Source organism: Lepidochelys olivacea (genome assembly GCF_965140295.1).
Source record: "Lepidochelys olivacea isolate rLepOli2 genome assembly, chromosome: 6".
NCBI classification, from domain to species: Eukaryota; Metazoa; Chordata; order Testudines; family Cheloniidae; genus Lepidochelys; species Lepidochelys olivacea.
This window is the reverse complement of record NC_140416.1, coordinates 100,835,456-100,860,960: the sequence shown is the minus strand read 5'-3', so window position 1 is coordinate 100,860,960 and position 25,505 is coordinate 100,835,456. Positions and strand designations below refer to the sequence as shown.

At 43.5% G+C, this 25,505-nt stretch overlaps 1 protein-coding gene across 2 annotated transcripts; it reads left to right on the top strand.

The window, feature by feature from the left end:
- The first annotated feature begins 3,515 nt into the window (after positions 1 to 3,515).
- On the top strand, positions 3,516 to 20,576 carry LOC311521756 (alpha-1-antitrypsin-like). 2 transcript variants are annotated; one of them, XM_084630310.1, is made up of 6 exons: positions 3,526 to 3,624; positions 10,325 to 10,576; positions 11,997 to 12,669; positions 16,413 to 16,683; positions 18,558 to 18,705; positions 20,333 to 20,576. In XM_084630310.1, the coding sequence occupies exons 3-6, from the start codon at positions 12,012 to 12,014 to the stop codon at positions 20,522 to 20,524; spliced, it is 1,269 nt and encodes a 422-aa protein (XP_084486436.1). In that variant the 5' UTR covers positions 3,526 to 3,624; positions 10,325 to 10,576; positions 11,997 to 12,011; the 3' UTR covers positions 20,525 to 20,576. The 2 variants fall into 2 exon arrangements, with proteins under 2 accessions (XP_084486435.1, XP_084486436.1); XM_084630309.1 differs by lacking the exon at positions 10,325 to 10,576 and having other exon boundaries at positions 3,516 to 3,624.
- The last annotated feature ends 4,929 nt before the right edge of the window (positions 20,577 to 25,505 follow it).

Genomic DNA, 25,505 nt, shown 5'->3' with positions numbered 1-25,505 from the left:
ACTATTTAGGCCCCTTTCTGATACCCCGGTGCTGCTGATGAGACCCCCCTGTGATGACAAACACAGGTTATTGGACAATGGGGACAGACAGGTAGAGGATGTCCTGGGCACCTTGGACCCTCCAGCGTTAGAACTAGGAGTGCAGGGGCCTACGCCAGTAGCCGAGGGACCCTCCAGGGAAGCCTCTCCATCCGTCACTCAAGAGGATGTTCCCCTTACTTCGGCAACAGAGATTCTCAATAGACGAGACAGGGTGATAAGACCAGTGAAACGGTTAACTTATGATGCACCTGGGGTGACTAGTGAGGAGCCAATACATTTAGCACACAGGCTTGTGGAAGCTAAAGTGGGCTTCCTGAGGCCCTTTGGAGGAAACCAATGAGTTGGTATAAAGGGAGTGTGATTTGTCGGGACGACAAAGTCTCGGCTGGGGGGAGGATGTAAGCAGTGTCAGGATGAGCTCCACCCTGACATCTGGTGGTGAGGTGTGGCAAGTTGTGGAAAAGAACTTCAGGGGCCGATCTCATTTGCATAGGCACACCCACCACGCCTAGAATGAGACCATAGCTGCCCAAATGGTCACTTTGGCTGCTGTGGGATCCCCAGTGTCTCTGTTATTGGGGCAGGAAGAATAAATTGCTATTACCCTGATTATGGGAACTGTGCTTGGAACTGTACGTGGCCTTTTGTTATGATGGAGGGATTCACCATCAACTAAGTAGCACTCGCTAGGCAAGGGTCATGGGTTCCAAAACTGTGTGAATGGAGAGAGGCTGGGGACAAGTATTAATACTTGGTGGCATGGGCCCCTTGGTGAGGGCCTTACATGCTGATTGCACTTCCTCCTCTCTCCACTGTGGAATATCAGAGCTAATTTTGATTTCATTAGAAGTCTAGTTATAGGCTGCTGAGCTCACTTTGGGCTGACAGTGCACCAGCACTGGGGCTCCCCTACTATAAGCTGAATTCACCTAAGAGCTGAAATCACTGAGTGTTGTGTTAAGTAGTGGGGGAGCCTGAAGATATATTGTGGAGCAATTTGCGGGACGGCTGGTGAAGCAGTTCGACGCGGAGCAGTGTGTGGATGGCAGGAGCTGCTTGTGGGCCGTGGAGCTGAGTGAAGGAGTTCGTGGGGCGGCTGGCGGAGCGGAGCGCAGCTGAGTGAAGGAGTTCGTGGGGCGGCTGGCGGAGCGGAGCGCAGCTGAGCGAAGGAGTTCGTGGGGCGGCTGGCGGAGCGGAGCGCCGCTATGGAGCTATGGGGCGGTCAGCTTCAGATCACGTAAGGTGCCTCTTACCCCTGTCCCATTTCCACCCAGATTGGGAGGTAAAGCTCCGCCGATAAACTTTCGAACTCTGGGGCTGCCCTGACCAGGGACAGAGACTTTTGGGGCATTGGACTTTTGGGACTTTGGGTGATTTGGGGTTGCTGGACTCAAGAACCAAAGGGAAAAGGGCATGCCCCAATTTGCCTGGGGTGGGGTTGTTTTTGCTCATGGGTTGTGTTATGAATCCTGTTGGTGGTGTTTCCCCAACATAATGCCACATTGTTTCTCTCTGTTATTAAAAGACTTTTGCTACACTCAGACTATGTGCTTGCGAGAGGGGAAGTATTGCCTCTTGGAGGCGCCCAGCGGGGGTGGTATATATTGGTCCCAGGTCACTGGGTGGGGGCTCGAGCCGGTTTGCATTGTGTTATTGGAATGGAACCCCTAGATATTGAACCCGGCCCTTGTTGCTGCCAACTCTGACGGGCAGAAGGGTTACATAGTCACTACAAACATAAATGATTCATAGATATTTAGGTCAGAAGGGACCATTATGATCATCTAGTCTGACCCCCTACACAACGCAAGCCACAGAATTTCACCCACCACTCCTGCAAAAAACCTCTCACCTATGTCTGAGCTATTGAAGTCCTCAGATCGTGGTTTAAAGACTTCAAGGAGCAGAGAATCCTCCAGCAAGTGACCCGTGCCCCATGCTACAGAGGAAGGCGAAAAACCTCCAGGGCCTCTTCCAATCTGCCCTGGAGGAAAATTCCTTCCCGACCCCAAATATGGCGATCAGCTAAACCCTGAGCATATGGGCAAGATTCACCAGCCAGATACTACAGAAAATTCTTTCCTGGGTAACTCAGATCCCACCCCATCTAATATCCCATCACAGGCCAATGAGGCCTTTTTATTTAATTGTGGGGGGATGGTCCCAGTTACTTGCTTTGTCAATGGGACTGTATCTAAGTAATAGGTGGTTAGTTTTATATGCATTACATACACAGTATAAGAGCTACTAAAAGTTTTCTGGGATGGAAACAAGGAATCTCATTTTGAACTATTAAGAAGAGATCTGCCTGCAGTACTTAGCTACCTGAGGTTTGCCATTAGGCCCCAAGCCAGTACTATACACATGTAATTTTACTCACTTGAAACCAATGGGATTATTGAAATTAGTAAAGTTACTCATGCATGTCAGTAGTTGCAAGACTGAGGCTTTAGTGTTCCTCACTGTAACATAAACAGAAATGAGGTGGATGCTGTCAGGGTTCCCTCCCCACTCTGAACTCTGGGGTACAGATGTGGGGACCCTCATGAAAGACCCCCTAAGCTTATTTCTACCATCTTAGGTTAAAAACTTCCCCAAAGCACAAATCCTTCCCTGTCCTTGGACTGAGGCATGCTGCCACCAAGTGAGTTAGACAAAGATTCAGGAAAAGGACCATTTGGAGCTCCTGTTTCCCCAAAATATTCCCCCAAACCTCTTCACCCCCTTTCCTGGGGAGGCTTGAGAATAATCTACCAACCAGATAGGTAAACAAGGTGAGCACAAACCAGACCCTTGGGTTTTTAGGACACTAAAAACCAATCAGATTCTTAAAAAACAGAACTTTATTATAAAGGGAAAAAAATAAAAGAAACACCTCTGTAAAATCAGGATGGAAGGTAATTTTACAGGGTAATAAGATTTAAAACATAGAGGATTCCCCTCTAGGCAAAGCTTATGCTCTAATAAATTGGTTAGTCTCTAAGGTGCCACAAGTACTCCTTTTCTTTTTGAAAAAAACAGGGATAAACCTTCCTCTTAGCACAGGGAAAATTCACAAGCTAAAACAATAGATAATCTAACACATTTCCTTACAATTTGTAATCTTAGATGCTTAGTTCAGGTATGGCTTTAGGAGATGTATTTTCCATGCCCTGGTTCCTCGCTGACTGGGAGAGAACACAAAGAAACACAAAACAAAAACCTTCCCCCACAGATTTGAAAGTATCTTCTCCCCTTATTGGTCCTTTTGGTCAGGTGCCAACCAGGTTAGCTGAGCATCTTAGCCCTTTACAGGTAAAGGAGGGATTTTATGCTACCCTTAGCTGTATGTTTATGACAGATGCCTATGTCCATTGTGCACAAATCCACATTTAGGGAATGCACACACAGCAAAATTGGGTGCACCATAAAACTAAGTCATCACTGTTTGCTCTGTACAATCACTAAAGTACTGACCCTTAGCTGACCTGGTTAATCTTTACTAGAGGACACCTTGCTTTCACAATGCTTTTTAGCAGCATAAATAGCAAAGCAAAGTGCTGCACAAGCCTGGTGAACACCACAGGATCCTTGGAATCTGAGGTAAGTAATCATTTTACCATGGGGACTTCAAATGTGTATAACCAGTGTTGCATGCAGTTTATGTTATGCCATTTGATTCACATGGTGGTGCCTTTTGTGATGGCTGGTACAAAGAAATGTGTCTTAAGCAACCATTTCAGGGTGCAATAACCATGATGATATTTAAAATGCACGTAGCGCTTTACCTGATCAGAGCGCTGTAAAAGCACTAACTGACGAATTTTCACAGCAGTTGGGTAAGCAGTTATAGGGTGACAGTAATTTAACAGGGATTTAACACAAAAATGTCCCTTGTAGGCAGTGCTGATCTCTATGAGTGAAATCCTAATCACACTGAAGTCAGGGAAAAGCTGCCACTGATTTTAATGAGGGCAGAAATTAATCTCGTGTCTTGGGGAGGGGGAAGTGCTCAAAGAATGGAGCATTCAGGAACTAGGAAATCTGCTCCTTTGTTTTTCCCTGCTTAGAAATTGCTATCTTATAACCAGAATGAAGGATGGGAAGCAGCACCATCTGGTGAATAAGATTATGCATTTGATGGAGGTGTATCTCCTTTGTGCCTTAGCATATTACTAGTACAGCAGTTTTCACCTTGTGTAGTTTGAGCTGGGAATTCTGGAGAACTTGTAAAGGATGCAGGACGTGTGCTCTACAATGCAGGACTTTTTAAGTAGCCAGTACCTAAACTATTCTACAGAAGATTGTATTCAGGGATGTCTGTTTCTGAATCACAGAGATAAAACCATCTCTAGCACAGGTAAGATAGTGGTATCCAGACAGGGAACAAGTTCCACCAGAGACATGGCATTTACCCCAGCCCTCCTCTCAGTTTGCTGGTGAGATTTTAATAAGGTGGCTCCAGCTAGTCCCAGGGTTTTCTCCAGCACGCCGCTGGGGAAGCAAGAGCTGCCATTCTCAGTTGTAAGATCAGCGTGACAGGACAAATGCTGACTTAGGTCAGTCAAACATGATTGCCAAAGTCCATTCAAAGCAAATTGCCCTAAGCACCGCCATCCTCTGAGTCTCAGCATGTTCTTGTGTTATTTGCCCGTTTCAACAGAAAGTTCTGCATGGCAAGAGCCACATCTCCTACAACCCCCAGCACTTTGTCGATGCTTAACACAGAACACGAGGGAAACTGAGGAAGAGAGGGGTGAAGTGATTTCTCTAAGGCTACACAGCAAGTCAGTGCAGACCTGGGACAAGAACTCAGGCACACCTGACTTTGAATCCTGTGTTTATATCCAGGCTAAACTAGACTGAGATCTACTGATGAAAAGCACTATAAAATAGTGAAATATTATTCTAATTTTGTGCAGGTTGCATTGTATTTGCATTTTAAGAAATTGTAAGGAATTGTCTTTGGTAACAGAAACCCAGAGTCATAAAGTATGTGTAGGATATTGTAGTTTGTGCTTTATAACAGATTCGGATTTAAACAGTGTCTCTTGCTAATTATAATTATCTGATCTCCTTGCAAATTGTGAAAGGCAAATACGGCAACCACATCAAATATGAAGTCCAAAGCAATGGCTCCCAGTCTTACTGGGGGTGGGGGTGAGGCGAAAATACTCAAAGCTTGCAGGGCAAAGATTCTATTACAAAGACTATTTCATTGGATATTCCCTTAATCCATGGAGCTTTCAAATCATATTCCTGAATGCATTAAGTGGCTTGCTTCTCACACTGTATACGCCTTAAATAAAATCCCTTTTCAATCAATATATATCCTTGGAACTATCCTTCTTTTATGGGACAAAATGTCAGATTTTAAATGACTGCAGAGGTGTTAATTGCCGACTTTATCTTCAATGATCTCTTGCAACATGTGTTAACTCTTTATGCTTAATAATCTGTTGCACCTTGGATTTAGCTGTGACACTCTAATCACCTTTTGCAAACCTGAAGATGAGCTCTATGCAGCTCAAAAGCTTGTCTATTTTATCAACAGAATTTGGTCCAGTAAAAGATATTACCTCACCCATCTTGTGTCTCTCAGATTCTAAATGATTATTTTTCATTGAAATCAATAGCTATCTTTGCCCCCACCTCTGTTCTTGTCTCAGCTCAATGATAGACTAATAGAGAATCAGAGACAGTGTATCTTAGTGCAGAATTAGGCCCATAATATTGAAAAACTAAATTATAGTCCAAACAATTATATTTGAATTTCTCTTTCTACCCCTAAAGATCAGTCCAGGTTTCCAAACTGCAGGACTTTCGAAGGAATGCCAAACCCTACATTTTAAAATAATTGTAAAATTAAATGAGCATAAAAATTTAAATCTAGTATCTGAAAGTGTTTGAGAAGATCCCACTCATAACATAATCACTAATAGTTCAGGCAAAGCTTGCACCATTCATTGGCCTACAGGAACTAATGCCATAATACAAAATATATGCATGTCTGTTTAACTTGCCTGAAGTGTGTATTTGACCATGCTCATCAGCCATCTGCATAACTATTTCCAATAGGTGGCACTCGACAACATAAGAATAACTTCTCCCAAATGAGAAAACAGATTATAACTGGAAAAAGTTGTGTGGAGAATTTCAACAATTTTTTTTTAAGAAAAAAAGTTATTCTTCCCCAAACATTTTGTCTGAAAACCAACATATTTTATTCAAAAGCAGAAATATTTCTATTTGGAAAGGCTACCACTGTGCATTATGGGAGTTCTAGTTTGAGGGCTTCACTCTCCCATTCTCCTCTATAGGCCAGATTCTCTGATCAGACTACATCTCCCATGATGCACCATGGTCTCCCCTCAAGGTGAAGGAAGGTGGTTGCATTATAAGAGTTCTTAGCCTTGGTACATCATGTGACATGTAGTCAGGCTGGGGAGCCAGGCCCATAAGAGAGAATGTGGATATGAGGAAACTGAATTGAACTCCATATTGATGGGATAAACAGTTTTTGGCAGAAAAAATATTGATTATTAGCTAAAATATTTTGTTTATTCAATGAAAAAAATTATTGGGGGAAAAGCAGGCATCTTTTGAAAATAAATTGTTTAATCTAAACCCATTTTCATGGAAATACAGTTTTGATGGAAAATTTTTGACCAGCCCTAAAACAGAAATAGCAGACTGACCTGGGTCTTCTGTTTAAGAGTATTCAAGAGTATTTCTAGCATAGTTAAGAACACACATTCTGCTGTTATACTTATCCAATGTTTTCGCACAAGAGCCTGATTCTGCAAGGTACTAAATGTCCCATGTCATCCACTGAAATTAGTGACAGGTTTCAGAGTAGCAGCCGTGTTAGTCTGTATCTGCAAAAAGAACAGGAGTACTTGTGGCACCTTAGAGACTAACAAATTTATTAGAGCATTAGCTTTCATGAGCTACAGCTCACTTCATCAGATGCATAGAATGGAACATATAGTAAGATATATATATATATAAACATACAGATAAGTTGGAAGTTACCATACAAACTGTGAGAGGCTAATTAGTTAAGATGAGCTATTATCAGCAGGAAGAAAAAAAACTTTTGTAGTGAATGTTATGATTCCTGATGTCAGATTTGTGTCCATTTATTCTTTTGCGTAGACACTGTCCGGTTTGGCCAATGTATATGGCAGAGGGGCATTGCTGACACATGATGGCATATATCACATTGGTAGATGTGCAGGTGAACAAAGCCCCTGGTGGCGTGGCTAATGTGATTAGGTCCTATGACGGTGTCACTTGAATAAATATGTGGACAGAGTTGGCATCAGGCTTTGTTGCAAGGATAGGTTCCTGGGTTAGTGTTTTTGCTGTGTGGTGTGTAGTTGCTGATGAGTATTTGCTTCAGGTTGGGGGGCTGTCTGTAACCAAGGACTGGTCTGTCTCCCAGGATCTGTGAGAGTGAGAGATCATTTTTCAGGATAGGTTGTAAATCTTTGATGACACACTGGAGAGGTTTTAGTTGGGGGCTGAAGATGTGCAGGGGCTCGTTCACGTGCACATCTACCAATATGATATATGCCATCATGTGCCAGCAATGCCCCTCTGCCATGTACATTGGCCAAACCGGACAGTCTCTATGCAAAAGAATAAATGGACACAAATCTGACATCAGGAATCATAACGTTCAAAAACCACAAAAAGAAAAGGAGGACTTGTGGCACCTTAGAGACTAACAGATTTATTTGAGCATAAGCTTTCGTGCATCTGATGAAGTGAGCTGTAGCTCATGGAAGCTTATGCTCAAATAAATTTATTAGTCTCTAAGGTGCCACAAGTCCTCCTTTTCTTTTTGCGAATACAGACTAAAATGGCTGCTACTCTGAAACCATTCAAAAACCGGTAGGAGAACACTTCAACCTCTCTGGCCACTCAGTAAAAGATTTAAGGGTGGCAATTTTGCAAGAGAAAAGCTTCAAAAACAGACTCCAACGAGAAACTGCTGAGCTTGAATTAATATGCAAACTAGATACCATTAACTTGGGTTTGAATAGAGACTGGGAGTGACTGGGTCATTACATATATTGAATCTATTTCCTTAAGTTAAGTATCTTCACACCATCTTGTCAACTGTCTAAATGGGCCATCTTGATTATCACTACAAAAGTATTTTTTCTCCTGCTAATAATAGCTCATCTTAACTAATTAGCCTCTCACAGTTTGTATGATAACTGCCAACTTATCTGTATGTATATATAATATATATATATATATATATATATATATATATAACTATATGTTCCATTCTATGCATCCGATGAAGTGAGCTGTAGCTGAAAGCTTATGCTTTAATAAATTTGTTAGTCTCTAAGGTGCCACAAGTACTCATGTTCTTTTTACTGAAATCAATGGAATTGAGCACTTTGCACCATCAGGTCCTTAAAATTTATAATGAATGCTTGAAAAATGCCCTAATTTGTAATTCTTTGGGCCTCAGTTTTGTCATGCACTCCATTCAAACACAGGGCTCACTCCTCAAGAGAGTTCATTGCACAGTCAGGCCCCCACTTGCCTTGTCCTTTACAATTCTGATATAGACAGCCTGGGTCTCTACTGTGTTACACCAGTTTCATTCTGGTATAATTTCACTGACTAGAATACAGCCACACTAGCCTGAAGCTAGAGTAACCAGTGTTGGCATCTTGCATGATTTTATTGTGAGTCTTGCAATAATTGGTATGTTTCTTAAAGTCCAAGCTCCTGGAGTCAGGTGAAGGTATGAGATTAATCTGTGTGCATGGGAGGCTAGGTTAGATATTAGGAAACACTTTTTAACTACAAGGATAGTTAACCTCTGGAACAGGCTTCTAAGGAAGGTTGTGGAATCCCCATCATTGCAGGTGTTTAAGAACAGGTTGGACAAACACCTATCAGCAATGGTCTAGATTTACTTGGTCCTTCCTCAGCTCAGGGGGCTGGACTTGATGACCTCTCAGGGTTCCTTCTGGCCCTACATTTCTATGAATATGTGAGAATCTCAGATTTCAATTTTTTAAAAAAAGTAAATCTCTAGCCCAGAATCAGGCCCATATTATATTAGATTCTGACTATGAATTGAAAATTGAAATGCAACATGATTAACTCTATTAAAGTTAATCAGTCTGCCACAAAAACAACCAAGCCAAGAAAAAATACCTATTATAATTGTGTAGTACAAAACAAACTAATCAAAAATTTAAAACAATATGCACTAAAACAATACAGAAAACTGGAATTCATATTGAAATACAGCGGTAATTGAAACATCTTGTCTGAGCTACTAAAATGGCTTCTTGAACAGGGACATTCAAACTCAATATGTATCTCACATTCCAAGGAAATATGAATTGGCTAATAAATCTGCCCATGTAAAATTCCAACAATATTGTATGTTTAGTGTTAGGCACTAAAAGAGATGAGAACAAAGAATGGTGGTGGCTTTGATGTGAAATGAAATATTCATTGGTATCTATGATAACTAGATAAATTGTGACTAGAGCTGAATAAATAGTTCACAATGAATAATTTATCCAAATGTATCCACAGCGTAGGCTTGCAGAGAATCTGTGAGCAGATTAGGCTTAGCTCTGGTTCATGTGTTATGAGAGTTGATTTCTTTTCAAATGGTTTTATTCATATTGTCTGGAGAGCATTTGTGCCAAATATTCAAATTAGGAGCTTTGTAAAACTAGTCAGATAAGTCATGAGGTATTGTTTCTGTGTCTTGACTGGTTGAGAACACAAGAATAGCCATCTTAAATAATATGTATGTGAATTTTAAACTTGGTTGCTATGAACACTTGCAGATGTTCTGCTTTTCTGCAATATTTGCAAACAGACGTCTGGTTTTTACAAATATTCACGCTTCTAAAACCCAAAGGATCAGATATTTGCAGAAAGACAATAAAAAGATACAAACACAAAGTGAAGCATATTCCTTTAAAAATTTGAGTGATTATTCACTGAAAATATTTTTGCAATATTTGCCCAGTCCTAGCTGAAATGTTTTTCTATTTGTGGAATGTAACATCATGGAAAGTGGATATTAATGGGGCAAAATAAACCTGCTCCCTGCAGTGAGAGAGCCAAGAGACAGCAGTGAACAAATACCCTTGATAATACTCTTTGGAGTTGAGTCCCTGCTGGGATGCAAGGCCATTGTTGGTGCAGGGACCTTCAATTTACACCTTCCTGAGTGAACTTTAGTGAATGTGGCCTAGTATTTCTCAAACCAATTCACAACCCTCATGCCATTTGTTTGGTCCAGCTGCAGGTAAATTGATGTTTAGAAAGGAGTTCAGCTCTGATTCCAAACTCACTTGATGATGGGTTTATACAGTCATTAGTGGACAAAGTAATGTACTTCCTGCAACCAGAAGGAAAGAAGGCAAACAGAAATGGGTTGACTCCTATGGATCTGATCTTAAACCCATTGAAGTCAACAGAAAATAATGTCATTGTCTTCAACGAGCTTTGGATTATGTTCACCCGTGTTGTCCTGGGACATCTGCCCTTTGAGGTATGAAATACCAGGACATCTTTCTGCCCTCCCCCTCTCCCCCCATCCTACCACATACACCCTGGGTACTACCTGCCCATCCCACCCATGGGAGATGGCACAGCCTCCAGGAACTTCTGCTCCTGGGGTTGCCATGGCTACTGACCTCACCTAGCAGGGCACAGCCGCGGTCAACCCCACAGACAGTACCTGAATGGTGGTAGCTGTCCACTCCTGGACCCAAGCTCTTCCTGTCCTGCTTGCGGGTCCCAAGCCAACCCATCCCTGCAGTTCCCAGACACTCTGGAGCCAAAGCTACTCTGTGCAGGCACTGGTGCCCCCTGGCTCTCCCCCTCCCCCACATAGCCTCTAGGGCCTGAGGGAGCCTGCAGGGGTGTGACTGACAACAATGGGACTTTTCATGTCCTGAGAAGACTTATGGATTTCCTGGGACAGCTACCTAAAAAAAGGGATGACTCCAAGAAAACCAGGATAGCTGGCAACCCTAGTTATCATCTCTACGGTATGTTGGGAACTGAAATATTATTCTTAACCAAGAGAGCACCTGCTGAAGTTAAAGAGGCCTGTAAAAGGAAATTAACTTTCTAAAATGTCCCTGAGTGTGAAAAAAAAAACACTTTTTGTAGTGTTGAAAAAAATGAACCCATTCCAGTGGGTTTACTGATTTCTGAAGGAAAGAACATTATTTCACACTCTTTCTAGAAGAGGTTTTTCACAGAGGCATCTCACTGTTACAAAGAGTGTAAGAGTTTTGGGGTTTTGCTATAAAAAGCCAGGCATCCTTCGTTGAAATGCAGCATCTTGGACACCTGACAATAATTAGGGTATTTAAAAGCAGGGATAGAGGAATCAGCTCAGAGGCAATAAGAACCACTCCAGACATATCACCTCAACTTGTATTCAGCTTTGGATAGCGATTCCTGCCTAACTCTTCCCCTTTTCTTGGCTCAGAAGATATCTGGATCTCCTAACCCAGAGGTCCTCCTGTTGTGAACAATCTTAGAGCCTTAGAGTCAAAAGCAATCTCCAGCATTGCAGTATTTTGGCTCACAAGAGTTGCCATACTTTAGACAGGCACATGTGTCCATACGAGTAAAGTAGCATCCACTGCATAGTCTCCCCTCTATGTCCTTTGGCCTAAATTAAATACACAGCACCTTCAATGAGCTACCCTTGCTTTTTCTGCAATAACACTGGGTAGTCATGGGGATGAGGGATGTGGAGCAGAGGAGGATCATGTAGGAGAATTGCAGGAAGGTTAAGCACACCATTAAGAACCGAGTTAGGCCACACAAAAATTTAATCACTGAAGAGATAATCACAGGATCACCTATTATATGGGGATGAGAGAGTAATTTTCACTACTAGGTTTATTTATTTATTTTCCACTTACTAACCAATTCATTTTTGCCACACACAGTAGTTCCACTGGAAGATGAAGCCCGTCCTCTATCTGTGTTTGTTACTTGCTGGGCTTCATGCTGTTGTCCATTGCAATCACAGGCCTGATCACCACAATGGACATGACCACCATAAAGATATAGCTCGTGAGGAACACCATGAGGAACATCATCATGAAGGTGACTGCCTCAAACTAGCTCCCAGCAATGCTGATTTTGCATTTAGACTCTACAAGCAGATTACCTCAGAAGCCCCTAAGAAGAACATTTTCTTCTCTCCTGTTAGCATCTCCACTGCCTTTGCAATGCTGGCCCTAGGTGCTAAATCAGCCACTCTGACTCAGATTCTGGAAGGACTTGCCTTTAATCTGACAGAAGTTCAGGAAAAGGAGATACATCATGGTTTCCATGCTCTCATCCGCATTCTAAACCATCCTGACGGTGAGCTGCAACTCAATATGGGAAACGCCTTGTTCCTAAAAGAAAAACTGAAAACACTAGAGAAGTTTTTAGCTGATGTCAAAAACCTGTATGAAGCAGAAGCTTTTAGTATCAACTTCAAGAATACTGCAGAGGCTCAGAAACAGATCAATGATTATGTAGAGAAGAAAACACATGGGAAAATTGTTGAATTAGTCAAGGGTCTTGATCCGGAGACTTCAATGATTTTGGTTAGCTATATCTTCTTTAAAGGTAAGTAGATATATACAGACAGATGTCTGTTTAATATGTTTTAGATGGCTGAGTATGATCAGTCTTAGAATCTAAGACAAGAAAACTACAGTTCTTTTTTTTACAATCTATAGGGAACTGTACAGATTGTTAATCTTGTAAACTGACCTATCTTGACAGTTATCAAGTCATTCCATTATGATTTCAAATAAGTGTGGTTGATGTAGAAAGAAATGGGTGGAAAACCAAACACCCACATCCCTGTTCACCTAGCTGTGAAAAGTGGCTGCAGGTTCACTCCGCTATCAGAGGGAACATAAACCCCACCCTGTAGCACAAGGCACACAGAAAACTTGCATCATCATTGAATTTTGGGGCAAAGGGAGGCCCATATGATTCCCCCACAGGTGCATCATTCATCTGGAACTAGAGTGTTCTTTAGAGAGAGTTAGTAATAAGTACAATGTTGCACCCCTCACCTCCTCCCATTTTTGCTTGTAAGCATTAAGGGATGAGCCAACTACCTGATCCTTCTTATCTGTCTCTTTCAAAGGTTGGCCAATCTACTGCAGACAAATATTCAAGGGTGGTCAATCTAGTGCAGACAAATATTTTTCAGACATGCTTCATGCCTTGTCAGCATTAACACTGATGCTGCTACTATATGGTATTGTACAATGGAACTAGTCAGTGTAAGCAGAGTAAAGTGAGTTTTAATGCCCATTATGGGCCTGATCCAAAGCCCACTGAAGTCAATAGGAGTCTTTCCATTGAAGTCAATGAGTTTTGGATCAGGTCCTCTGACCACAACACAGCTAAAGTGGGCTTCAAATGTAAAGTGTTGCATTTACCTTGCAGTGAAACTACGTGTGCTCTCCACAACAGAATGTGAGCCTGTGCCATCTGAATTCAAGTGGGTTCAAAAGAAAGTAAACCAGGTCCCAAGTCTAGGGAAAAAATGAGCAAGTTAAAGCACAATTGGTTTTCCTGACAGGACATAATTTGGCCCCAATTATTCATAAACCCACGCAAATAGAGTAATTTTTCGTTCCTCAAAACTACAGGTTTAAAAACATTTAACCGGTCATTCAAAGTTATACGTCTGGGCAATACAGAGATGCCCCTGCATTATTCTAATAAAGGAATAACAATAGTCTTGTGATTAGCACACAGGATTAGGAGTCCGAGTCCAGTTCCCATGGTTTTTAACCTCTCTGTGCCTCCCTGTCTATGAAATAGGGATGATAATACTTCCCTATCTCAGTGGGGAATTGTTAGGGCTCTACCAAATTCACAACTATGAAAAATGCAGCACGGACCATGAAATCAGGTCTCCCCCCGTGAAATCGGGTCTTTTCTGTGCTTTTACCCGCTGCTATACAGATTTCACGGGGAGACCAGAGTTTCTCAAATTGAGGGTCCTGACCCAAAAGGAAGTTGCAGGGAGGTCGCTAGATTATTTTTGTGGGGTCATGGTATTGCCACCCTTCCTTCTGCACTGCTGCCTTCAGAGCTGGGCAGCCAGAGAGCGGCGGCTGTTGGCTGGGCACCAAGCTCTGAAGGCAGCACCCCGCCAGCAGCAGCACAGGAGTAAGGGTGGCAATACCGTCCCACGCCACCCTTCCTTCTGCGCTGCTGCCTTCAGAGCTGGGCCCTCAGTCAGCAGCTGCCGCCCTCCGACCGCCCAGCTTTGCAGGCAGCAGCACAGAAGGAAGGGCGGCAATACCATACCTTGCCATCCTTACTCCTGTGCTGCTGCTGGCAACGGCTCTGCCTTCAGAGCTGGGCAGTTGGAGTACCACAAGCAGCAACGCAGAAGCAAGGGTAGCAGTACTGCAACCCTCCCTACAATAACCTTGCAATCCCCACACACACACACGCAACTCCTTTTTGGGTCAGGACCTCTACCATTACAACACCATGAAATCTCAGATTTAAATAGTTGAAATCATGAAATTTACAATTTTTTAAAATCCCATGACTGAAATTGACCAAAATGGACTGTGAATTTGGTAGGGCTCTAGGCATTGTAAGGCTTATTGTAATTCTTTAATAAAAAGAAAAGGAGTACTTGTGGCACCTTAGAGACTAACCAATTTATTTGAGCATGAGCTTTCGTGAGCTACAGCTCACTTCATCGGATGCATGCCGTGGAAACTGCAGCAGACTTTATTTATACACAGAGAATATGAAAAAATACCTCCTCCCACCCCACTGTCCTGCTGGTAATAGCTTATCTAAAGTGATCATCAGGTGGGCCATTTCCAGCACAAATCCAGGTTTTCTCACCCTCTACCCCCCCACACAAATTCACTCTCCTGCTGGTGATAGCCCATCCAAAGTGACAACTCTTTACACAATGTGCATGATAATCAAGGTGGGCCATTTCCTGCACAAATCCAGGTTCTCTCACCCCCTCACCCCCCTCCCAAAAACCACACACACAAACTCACTATCCTGCTGGTAATAGCTCATCCAAAGTGACCATTCTCCCTACAATGTGCATAATTAAGGTGGGCCATTTCCAGCACAAATCCAGGTTTTCTCACATCTCCCCCACCCCCATACACACACAAACTCACTCTCCTGCTGGTAATAGCTCATCCAAACTGACCACTCTCCAAGTTTAAATCCAAGTTAAACCAGAACATTGGGGGGGGGGGGTGTAGGAAAAAACAAGAGGAAATAGGCTACCTTGCATAATGACTTAGCCACTCCCAGTCTCTATTTAAGCCTAAATTAATAGTATCCAATTTGCAAATGAATTCCAGCGAGACTCCAGTGAGAAACTGCTGAATTGGAATTCATTTGCAAATTGGATACTATTAATTTAGGCTTAAATAGAGACTGGGAGTGGCTAAGTCATTATGCAAGGTAGCCTATTTCCTCTTGTTTTTTCCTCCCCCCCCCCCCCCCAGATGTTCTGGTTTAACTTGGATTTAAACTTGGAGAGTGGTCAGTTTGGATGAGCTATTACCAGCAGGAGAGTGAGTGTGTGTGTGTATGGGGGTGGGGGGGGGGATGTGAGAAAACCTGGATTTGTGCTGGAAATGACCCACCTTAATTATGCACATTGTAGGGAGAATGGTCACTTTGGATGAGCTATTACCAGCAGGATAGTGAGTTTGTGTGTGTGGTTTTTGGGAGGGGGGTGAGGGGGTGAGAGAACCTGGATTTGTGCAGGAAATGGCCCACCTTGATTATCATGCACATTGTGTAAAGAGTTGTCACTTTGGATGGGCTATCACCAGCAGGAGAGTGAATTTGTGTGGGGGGGTGGAGGGTGAGAAAACCTGGATTTGTGCTGGAAATGGCCCACCTGATGATCACTTTAGATAAGCTATTACCAGCAGGACAGTGGGGTGGGAGGAGGTATTTTTTCATATTCTCTGTGTATAAATAAAGTCTGCTGCAGTTTCCACGGCATGCGTCCGATGAAGTGAGCTGTAGCTCACGAAAGCTCATGCTCAAATAAATTGGTTAGTCTCTAAGGTGCCACAAGTACTCCTTTTCTTTTTGCGAATACAGACTAACACGGCTGTTACTCTGAAACCTGTAATTCTTTAATGTTTCTGGGGTGTTGCACTATGATTAGGCATTTCTGTGGCCTACAAATAAATACATGTTGCAAAACCAATAATCCCTTATAAATAAAAATTAGCTTTTGAATTACATACACACATAACCTTACATGGTTCACCTGGACTGTATGTGTAATTCCTCTTTTCCAGAATATTCAACCGCATTCTCTTTCCTTCTGTTAGGCAAGTGGGAAAAACCTTTTATGCCAGAGGACACTAAAGAAAGAGACTTCTTTGTGGATGAGGAAACAATTGTTAAAGTTCCTATGATGCGCAGAATGGGCATGTTTGTCCACCACTTCGATGTGGAGCTGTCTTGCACAGTGGTCCAACTTTATTACAATGGAAGTGCTACAGCATATTTTATTCTGCCTAATAAAGGAAAAATTAAGCAGGTAGAAGATGCTCTGCGGAAAGAAACTGTGTCCAGATGGGCAACCTCACTCCATCGAAGGTAATCTTTTGGCAATCAGGTACCATTTCAAAGTATTATGGAGTCGCCAATTCAAGTATGGGGGCCTGGCACGTCTGAAGTGCTGATGTACTTTGAAAAGTGAAACTGTGAAAATGACACTGTGGGGTTTATATCTCTCAGTGACTCCTAATCAGACCTGCTCAGTTTAACAATTTTTTCTCCTAATTGCCAACCCTGCAAACTCACCCTTTGCTTTTAGAGTCAAGTTGGGTTCTTTTTTCGCTCAGGCATTCCCATCAATAAAGATCTTGCAATTGGAATGTATTTAATCATTCTGCCAGTGGTGCATGGGCTGGAATAGAATTCAGCTTTCTTTCTTAGAACTGCATCGGTTCTGCAGGGCTGTCAGGAATAAAAAGTAGTAAAAGTGTGTTTGAGTCACTAATGTAATCAGTTTGCTTGATCAAGAAGATGCAATTTCCACAATCATTTTTCAGGATAGAATTGCATTTTGAAATATCTTGACAAATTGCCAGTGGTATTAACACCTTTCATAAACCAGAATCACAACTAACAGAGAATTCAATCACATGGTTGTAGACCGCAAGAACCTTATTCTCTGAAACAAGTGAAGAAAATTATGACTTAAACTCTTTCACCTAGAAGACAAAGGGAAATGACAGGCTCAAAATGTATTACTTATTCATTTTCTAAATCCGAAGAATACTAGAAAAACTTGCTTTTGACCTGTATATACATTACAAGGATCATTGAATTCCATGATCAACAGGATTTATGGTTATTTGTGGATTTCCTGATTTTCTAGGATTTTATTTTTCAAGCTATAATGTTCTGATGAAGTTCTACTGGCTCCCACTGCTGGAATCAACACCAGCTACAACTTTCCACTGCTGCAACTTGCTGGCAAGAGAAGAGATGCTAGAACCGTTAGAGAAGTTGCATTAGTCAAGTCAGCCTACTTCTGAGTTCCCCATTGATTCACTGTTAATAATCAAGATAAGCCTATTTGCACCCAGGGTTCTCACTACATCTGCCTGAACTCTCTTTTAACAAAGTCTTGTGTTTGCTAAAATAGCTGCAGTTTTGTGAAGCATTTGGTGCCACATCGAATAAAATCATACTAGATAAATTAGTTCACATTGGTTTGAATATGGGCATGGGTTGAAGGAGTGTAATCAAAATGTGCTGATAAAGAGCAATATGGGCCTGATCCAAAGCCTACTGAAGTTAATTGGAATCTCTCAATATGTGTCAGTGGGCTTTGGATCAGGTCCAAAGTCAAGCTGGGCCAGGAGTCCATTGAGGCAGAGATCAGTGTTAGTCCTGGTCATATTTAACAAGTAGGTTAACAATCTGGAAGAGGATGGACAAAACACACTAATTTGGTTTGCTTGTGCTAATTAGCTAGATGATACTAAAGGGGGAGGTGTTGCAGAAGTTACTGAGGATACTGAAATATAAAGCGTCACAGTGGAGTTAGAGATATCGGGCAGTAAATTGGATAGCAGCTGGCAATATGATACTCACAAAAAAAAGTTCATGCAATTCTCAGCAGCATATTCTGGAGCATCCTGGGCTAAATTCATCATTGGTGTAAGTCCACTGAAGAGCAACAAAAAATATGAGAGACCACTTGAACTAAATGGCCAATTTTAGACCTGGTGTAATATCACCAAAGCCAGAGGTGTTACATCAGAGATGAGTTCGACCCATTATCTGCATCACCATTTGAAAGCTCTGGAAAGCAGAGGGACAGTTAGTACTGTACACAAAGGAGTGTGCCTACTCCCTGGGGTTTTCTTGTAACAGTCACAGAAGCTAAATAGGTCAGAGTACAGTGTATGAGCTAAGTGAAATATTTTAGCATCTTGTTGTATTTCTTCTTTTGACAGCTCTGCAATCCTGTACATTCCAAAATTTTCAATCTCTGCTACCTATGATTTAAAGGACCATCTCACCAAAATGGGCATTACTGATGTGTTCACCAAACAAGCTGATCTGTCTGGAATCACTGGGGAGCCTGAGTTGCAGGTTTCAAGAGTAAGTTTGCAAATGTGGGGGTTCTCTTTTCCTTTTCAAAATGCCATGTTAAAATGTACCTTGCTTAGCAGAGCGTCTGATTGTCAGTCACAATGGGACAGATCCATCCCTGGCTTAACTCTGCTCAGATCCGGGGGTTTACACCAGGGATGAATTTGGCCAAATGTCAACCTGGATTTCAGCTTAGCCCATTGCACTCTAAGGTGCATCTTCTGCAATAGCCCTTTAACCCTTTTTGAACCAGTACTGAGCAACTGGATGTTCCAGAGCATATCAGGGTAGGTTCCCCTCCAGAAGAATGAGATGGTGAGCAGGCAGCCTGATTCTCAACAGAAGCTGCCAAAGGTACTTGGAAGATGCTGCCCAGCCTCCTGCCCCAGGAAAGCAGGACTGGATTGCAGGCTGGCCACCCCAGTGAGTCTGGAGGAGGTGCAGGCAGTGGATAGGAAACTAAAGGGTATCCCATTCCTCACAAGATGGCAACTCAAGGTGGGGATATCATGAAGGGGTGGGTCGTAGAGGAGGAAGAGAAGATCTCAGGGTTAAGGGAAACACTTCAGATAAGCATCTATGTTTTTGGACTGATTTCTGGAATTTAACTGGATGTCATTTATATTAGCTGTTTAGATGCGTTTGCCCAAATACTTTCAGTCATTTCCTTTCCCCCAGGCATAAAGAGACTAATGAAAGCAATTTAGATGCTTCTCCCATATTTATTGGTCTTAGAGGACACAAGAGGTACTTATGCCTTGTGCTGGTCCTCTGCACACAGGTGAATTTCAGCCATAATCCCTCAGAAACCAGTTCTCCATCCCTTCAGAGATCTTGGAGATCTGCAATTGAGACTATTTTTTGTAGACTGAAAGAAAAATCTCCTTCATAGAGGGGAGGGTCAAACAGATCCATCATGTCCAGTTTTGGGCACCACACTCCACACAAGAAACATGTGGACAAACTGGAGTCCAGAGGAGAACAACAACAATGAAAAGAAGCATAGAAAACCTGAGGAAAGGTTGAAAGTATTGGACATGTTTAGTCTCGAGAAGATGGCGGGGGACATGATGATAGTCTTCAAATATGTAAAAATGTGTTATAACTATAAGGAGGTATAGACTTATAACCAAAAAATTTTCGTTGATCAATTGTTTTTCATGTCTACCGAGGGTAGACCAAGAAGTAATCAGCTTAGTTTGCAGCAAAGGAGATTTAGGTTAGATATTAGGAAAAACTTTCTAACTATAAAGACGGTTAAGCACTGGAACAGGTTACCTAGGAAGGTTGAGGAATACCCATCATTGGTGTCTTTTAAGAACATGTTGGTGAACATATATCAGGCATGCTCTAGGTATGCTTAATCCTGCCTCAGCACAGGGGGTGAACTAGACGACCTCTTGAGGTCTCTTCCAGCCCTGAATTTCTATGATCTGATGATCTTGTTTCTCAGATATGCAACAATTGCTAGAATAAGAAAATGTCCTCTCTTTCTGTAGTGTCCATTCAGTCCTGTCCATCTGCCCACTCTTCCCCAGGAGACTTTCTAAACAGCTCTAAAAGCCATCAGGTTCATCTTTACTTACAAGCTACTGTTCTCTGCTCAGAATGGCAATATGTGCTTTATCTCCCACAGGTTGTCCATAAGGCCGTGCTGAACATCGATGAGAGAGGCACAGAGGCGGCAGCAGCCACTGCCATTGAAATAATGCCAATGTCTTTTCCTCACATCATTGAATTCAACTCTCCCTTCCTGGTGCTGATTTTTGATAGAGCTACCAACAGCACACTCTTCATTGGAAAGATAAATAACCCTGCTGAGCCTTAAGTGTTATCAATTCAGATGGCTATTCCTAAATAAAGAAGCTTTGCCACCTGAATTAACTGGTTAGAAGTATACTTGCTTCCTTAGTGAATACTTTCGCACAACATCAGAACCAGTAGCAACTAGTGCTGAAAAAGATAAATTGGGCTTATGCAGCATCGTTATCTGATGTGGGCAGAAAAAGTATTTTTTTAATTAGGACAGCAAACAAAAAACATTTCTGACAGCTGAGAATGAAGAGACTTTAGTAAGATTTCCAGATTCTCCAGCACACAGTCATAGTGATTTGCATCACAATAGAAACTTCTTGTTTAATTTCTGGCTGTCAGCTAATGTTCTTTGGATGAAATGATGAACAATTTTGCTAACAGAGGAGAAGTGGTGTCATTCTGTCATAGCTGGAGACATAGCACTGTTCTGGGAAGTAAAGAGAGCTGGAGGTTGGGAAAGGAAGGAGAGAAGAAAAGGGGAGTAGGAGGCTAGCCTTTTACTAGGGTCACCATTGGGGATTGGCAAACCTTTTTTAAAAGTACATAAGAAACTTTTCCCTCCCACCTCAAGCCTTTGCCCATTAGTAGAACTGAGTGGGTACCAAATCTTCCTTTAGGGTCTGAAATGAGCGTGCAGCTCCACGTGGAACTGGAAGTGCTAATACTACACCATGAAAAAGGTTGTTCCCACAAGATGTAAATTCAGCAAGCCTGGATAGTTTGGGTGTGTATTTGAACTTCAGCTCTGTTAAGGGTGCACCCATCTCATGAGTCAGTGCAGGGGTATAGCTGGTTGAGCGTGGAGTATGTTTTGGCTGGTAATTATGCAGGCACTGGGGAGTCCTCATCTTTCACTGGCAGACCCGTAGAAAAGATATATCTGGAGATACAGCACAGTTCAGCTGTTTCAATCATTCCTTTTAAAGCAGTTGAGGAATGAATATACACAATGGACCAGATCCTCATAACCAGATATGCAGTGCCGGATTCCACCCTAGTTCCAAGGCAGAACTTAATGCAGATTTAGGGATGTTCTAAATTGTGGTGGCTGTTAATAACCTCCAAAGGGCTGCTCTGGCAACCAAATATCGGACAGGTGTAGCAGCCACACACTCACTTTCTTTCTCCTACCATAACCCCAACAATGAGGTGGTCTCAGAGGGGGTAGAGTAGGAATCATCCTGGCAATTCCACACCCTGAGGGATCACCCCATGTTGGAGGAACTCCCAATTTGCAAGGCAGTCTCAATAAGGGAAAGGATATAGAGCGTGAGTTTTTAGAGGAGGGAAACATGAAGATGACATCAATCTGGAGCATAGATTCGAAGGCCAGAAGGAACCATTTTGATCATCTAGTCCAGGGGTCTCAAACTCAAATGACCATGATGGCCACATGAGGACTAGTACATTGGCCAGAGGGATGCACCACTGACTCCCCCTGCCCCCGCCCCCATTCCACCCCTTCTGTGAGGCCCCACCCCTGCCCTGCCTCTTCCCACCCCTTCCCTGAAATCCCCACCCCAACTCTGCCCCCTCCCTACCCCCAGGGGGTGCAGAAGGGGTGCAGGGTGTGTCAGGGGGCTCAGGGTTGGGGTTGGGGTGCAGGAGGGGTGCAGCAGGGGGCTCAGGGTAGGGGGTCGAGGTGCAGGGTGCAGCAGGGGACTTAGGGCAGGGGTTTTGGCTGCAGGAGGGGGTTTGGGGGGTGGGTCTGGCCCAGTGCGCACGGGTGGCAGGAGAGGCTCCCTGCCTGCCCGCCCTGCCCCCATGCCACTCCAGGAAGCAGACAAGACCTGCGGGGGGGGATGGGGGGGCACAGGGGTTTGTGTGTTGCCTGTCCGTTCCTCCAGGTACCTCCCCCGAAGCTCCCATTGGCCGGGAACGGGGAACCGCGGCCAATGGGAGCTTCGGGGGAGGTACCTGGAGGCGCGGCCAGGGCAATACACAGACCCCTGTGCCGCACCGCCTCCCCCCCAGGTCCTGGCCACTTCCCGGAGCGGCGCGGGGGCAGGGCAGGCAGGCAGGGAGGAATCCTGCCCTGCCCCCGGTGCGCGCCGGGCCAGAGCCGCTCTAGGTAAATGCTGGGGGGGGGCAGGGGGTCGTGGGGAGCTGGCGGGCTGCAGAAAATAACCCCACGGGCCTCATGCAGCCTGCGGGCAGCATGTTTGAGACCCCTGATCTAGTCTGACCCCCTGTATAACTCAGGCCACAGAACTTCCCCAGAATGATTTCTAGAGCAGATCTTTCAGAAAAACATCCAATCTCGATTTTAAAATAGCCAGTGATGGAGAATCCACCAATGGTTAATTACTCTTATTGTTAAAAATTTGACTTATTTTCAGTCTGAATTTGTCTAGCGTCAACTTTTCAAGCCATTAGCCCATGCTATATCTTTCTCTGCTAAACCAAAGTGTGTTCCCCGTGTAGATACTTATAGACTGTAATCAACTCACCACCTAAGTTCTCTTTATTAAGCTAAATAGATTGAGCACGTTGAATCTATCAGTATGAGGCCTGTTTTCTAATCTTTTAAACATTCTCGTGGGCCTTCTCTGACCCCTTTCCAAGTTATCAACATCCTTCTTGAACTGTGGGCACCAGAGCCAGACACAGTATTCCAGCCGCAGTTGCACCAGTGCCAGATTTAGAGGTAAAATAACCTTTCTACCCCAAACTGAGATTCCTCTGTTTATGGATGTGAAACAGAGAGTAAAAGCACTGCCTCCACTTTCCCAGTTCAAAGGAACAGGAAAATATGTTTGTAAGTCTAGGCAAATTGGACTCCAAGAAACATTTCAGCTTTAAGTTCCCAACAGGAAAGCTAACTGAGAAACAGCTGTTAAATGTCACTTTTCCAGGTTGACACTATTTCTCTTAACTATAGGTGTGTAACCTACAGATAGACAAAAAATATGAACCTCCCTAACTAGGATTCTTGCCAGCAACACCTACAATGAATGCACATATGCTATGCAGTCTTGTTGTCTCTTTCTCGCACTCACACCCATCTGTTTGAATGGCACCCTGGCTAGGATCATTTGCTTTAGGGCATACACAGCAACCATTTGTAAAGCAGCCCACATGATGCCGCAAGCACCATATCTTTTTGAAAGAAACCTCTACTGCGTAGCACTGATATCACCAGTCTCTTCCTGTTTCATCTCAGCTATTGATATTTCATTGCTAAAAACCTGGCCACAAAAAAAGACAACAGACAGAGACACAGGATTTATTTGTTCACTTACACAGGTGCACCTCAGTTGGGCCAGATCTTCAGCCAGGTAGTTCAGCAGAGCCCAATAGCCTTCAATGGAGCTATATCAATTTGCACCAGCTGAGAATCTGGCTCAGTGGATTTCAATGGAGTGACTTTTTGTTTTCTCCAGGGCACGTGAGAAGAAAATCAGGCCCAAAGCTCTCTTCCATCCACAATATCACAGCTCTCTAATAATTTTAAGCCCAATTCAAGGGTGGGATCCAGAACTTCTGGAGCATTTAATGGGTTTTCTTGCTTGCTCCATGAGAATGAATCTAGATTTCTATATGGATGGGAACAGATGATTGTTGTAAAAGAACAGTAAGGAAAAAAAATATATAAACATCCTAGCAAACCCTATCTGTATGCATGTAATAAGTGGGGGCAGGGGGCTGAGGTGTGTGAGGAACCGTCCATGAGGGGAATAGGCCCTTGTGAGTAGGGCTTGGGATGTATAAACTTTCAGTTTTCTTTATCTTATATGGGATTTACATGAACAAGGCCAAAAGCAGCTTTCTGTCTCTAGGTTAAAAGTTACTTTTAGTAAAATGTGACCCTTCACCTAGTTAATCCATAATGAGTTAGTTCTCAGCTCCTGGTTGGGAGAGGGATGAAGTGATGGTTGCAGGGAAGATGTGACTTCTTATTTTAGAAATGCTGCGAGGATGTATGGGAATGGAAATGTGTCAGATGTGCAAGTGTGGATGAGGTATAATGAGTGTTCATTGGGCTATTAAGTATAGCCATGAACGTGTCAAGGCCTAACAGACTTGGTGCTATCTGCACCTTCCAACTGTTATCTCAAAGAAAGGGCTGAGACCGCTTCCATGGGATTATCTCCTTTTGATCCCACTCTTTTTATATGTTTTGGGGCACACATCGCTTGCAGTGATGGCTATCGTAAAAACCTTCAGTTCAAGGAGGACTTTCCAAACTGACGTAGGGTCAAGCTTACCCAACCTCAATCAGGACTGGATCATGTTGTTGGGATCCAAGACACATGATGCCCCGATTTGCTCAAAAGACCTCCACTTGGTCTTCTTTCTAAATTAACCCCTTTGTGCCTCACAAAGGTTTCAAAGGCGTTGGAAGGAGAGGCTAATTTGTGGCTTCCAAACTGTGACACCAGAGAACAAAATGAAAAAGGGGGAATGCCACCACATCAGTCAATTTCCTGCCAATGTCAAGATCACAGAGTCCTGAGAATGAGGTTGCCAGACTTGCTTTATCAGGCAACAGCTCCTGGAAGAGGCGCCGACTTCCCGAAGGATGCTCAATCCCCACTCTGCTGCAGTCCCCGCCCCCACTCCATCCCTTTCCCCAGAACTCCCACCCTGTCCTGCCTCTTCCCACCCCTGCTCCGCCTCTTCCCACCCCATTCTGCCCCCTCCTCCTGCCTCTTCCTGCCCCCACTCCTCCCCCTCCTTCCCAGTGCCTCTTGAAGGTAGCTGAACAGCTGATCGCAGCAGGGAGGAGGCACTGGGAGGGAGGGGGAGGAGCTGATTGGCAGGCCTGCTGGCGGGCGGGAGGGTTGCGGGGCAGGAGTTGATCTGTGGGGCTGACAGTGGGTACTGAGCACCCACTATTTTTTTTCTGTGGGTGCTCCAGCCCCAGAGCACCCACGGAGTCACCAACTATAGCTCCTGGTTTATTGACAGCTCACTGTTACTTTCCATTGCATTCTTCATGAGAGCCAGAGTGGAAGTGCACACAGGCACCACGCTTAGCAGAAAAGAGCAAT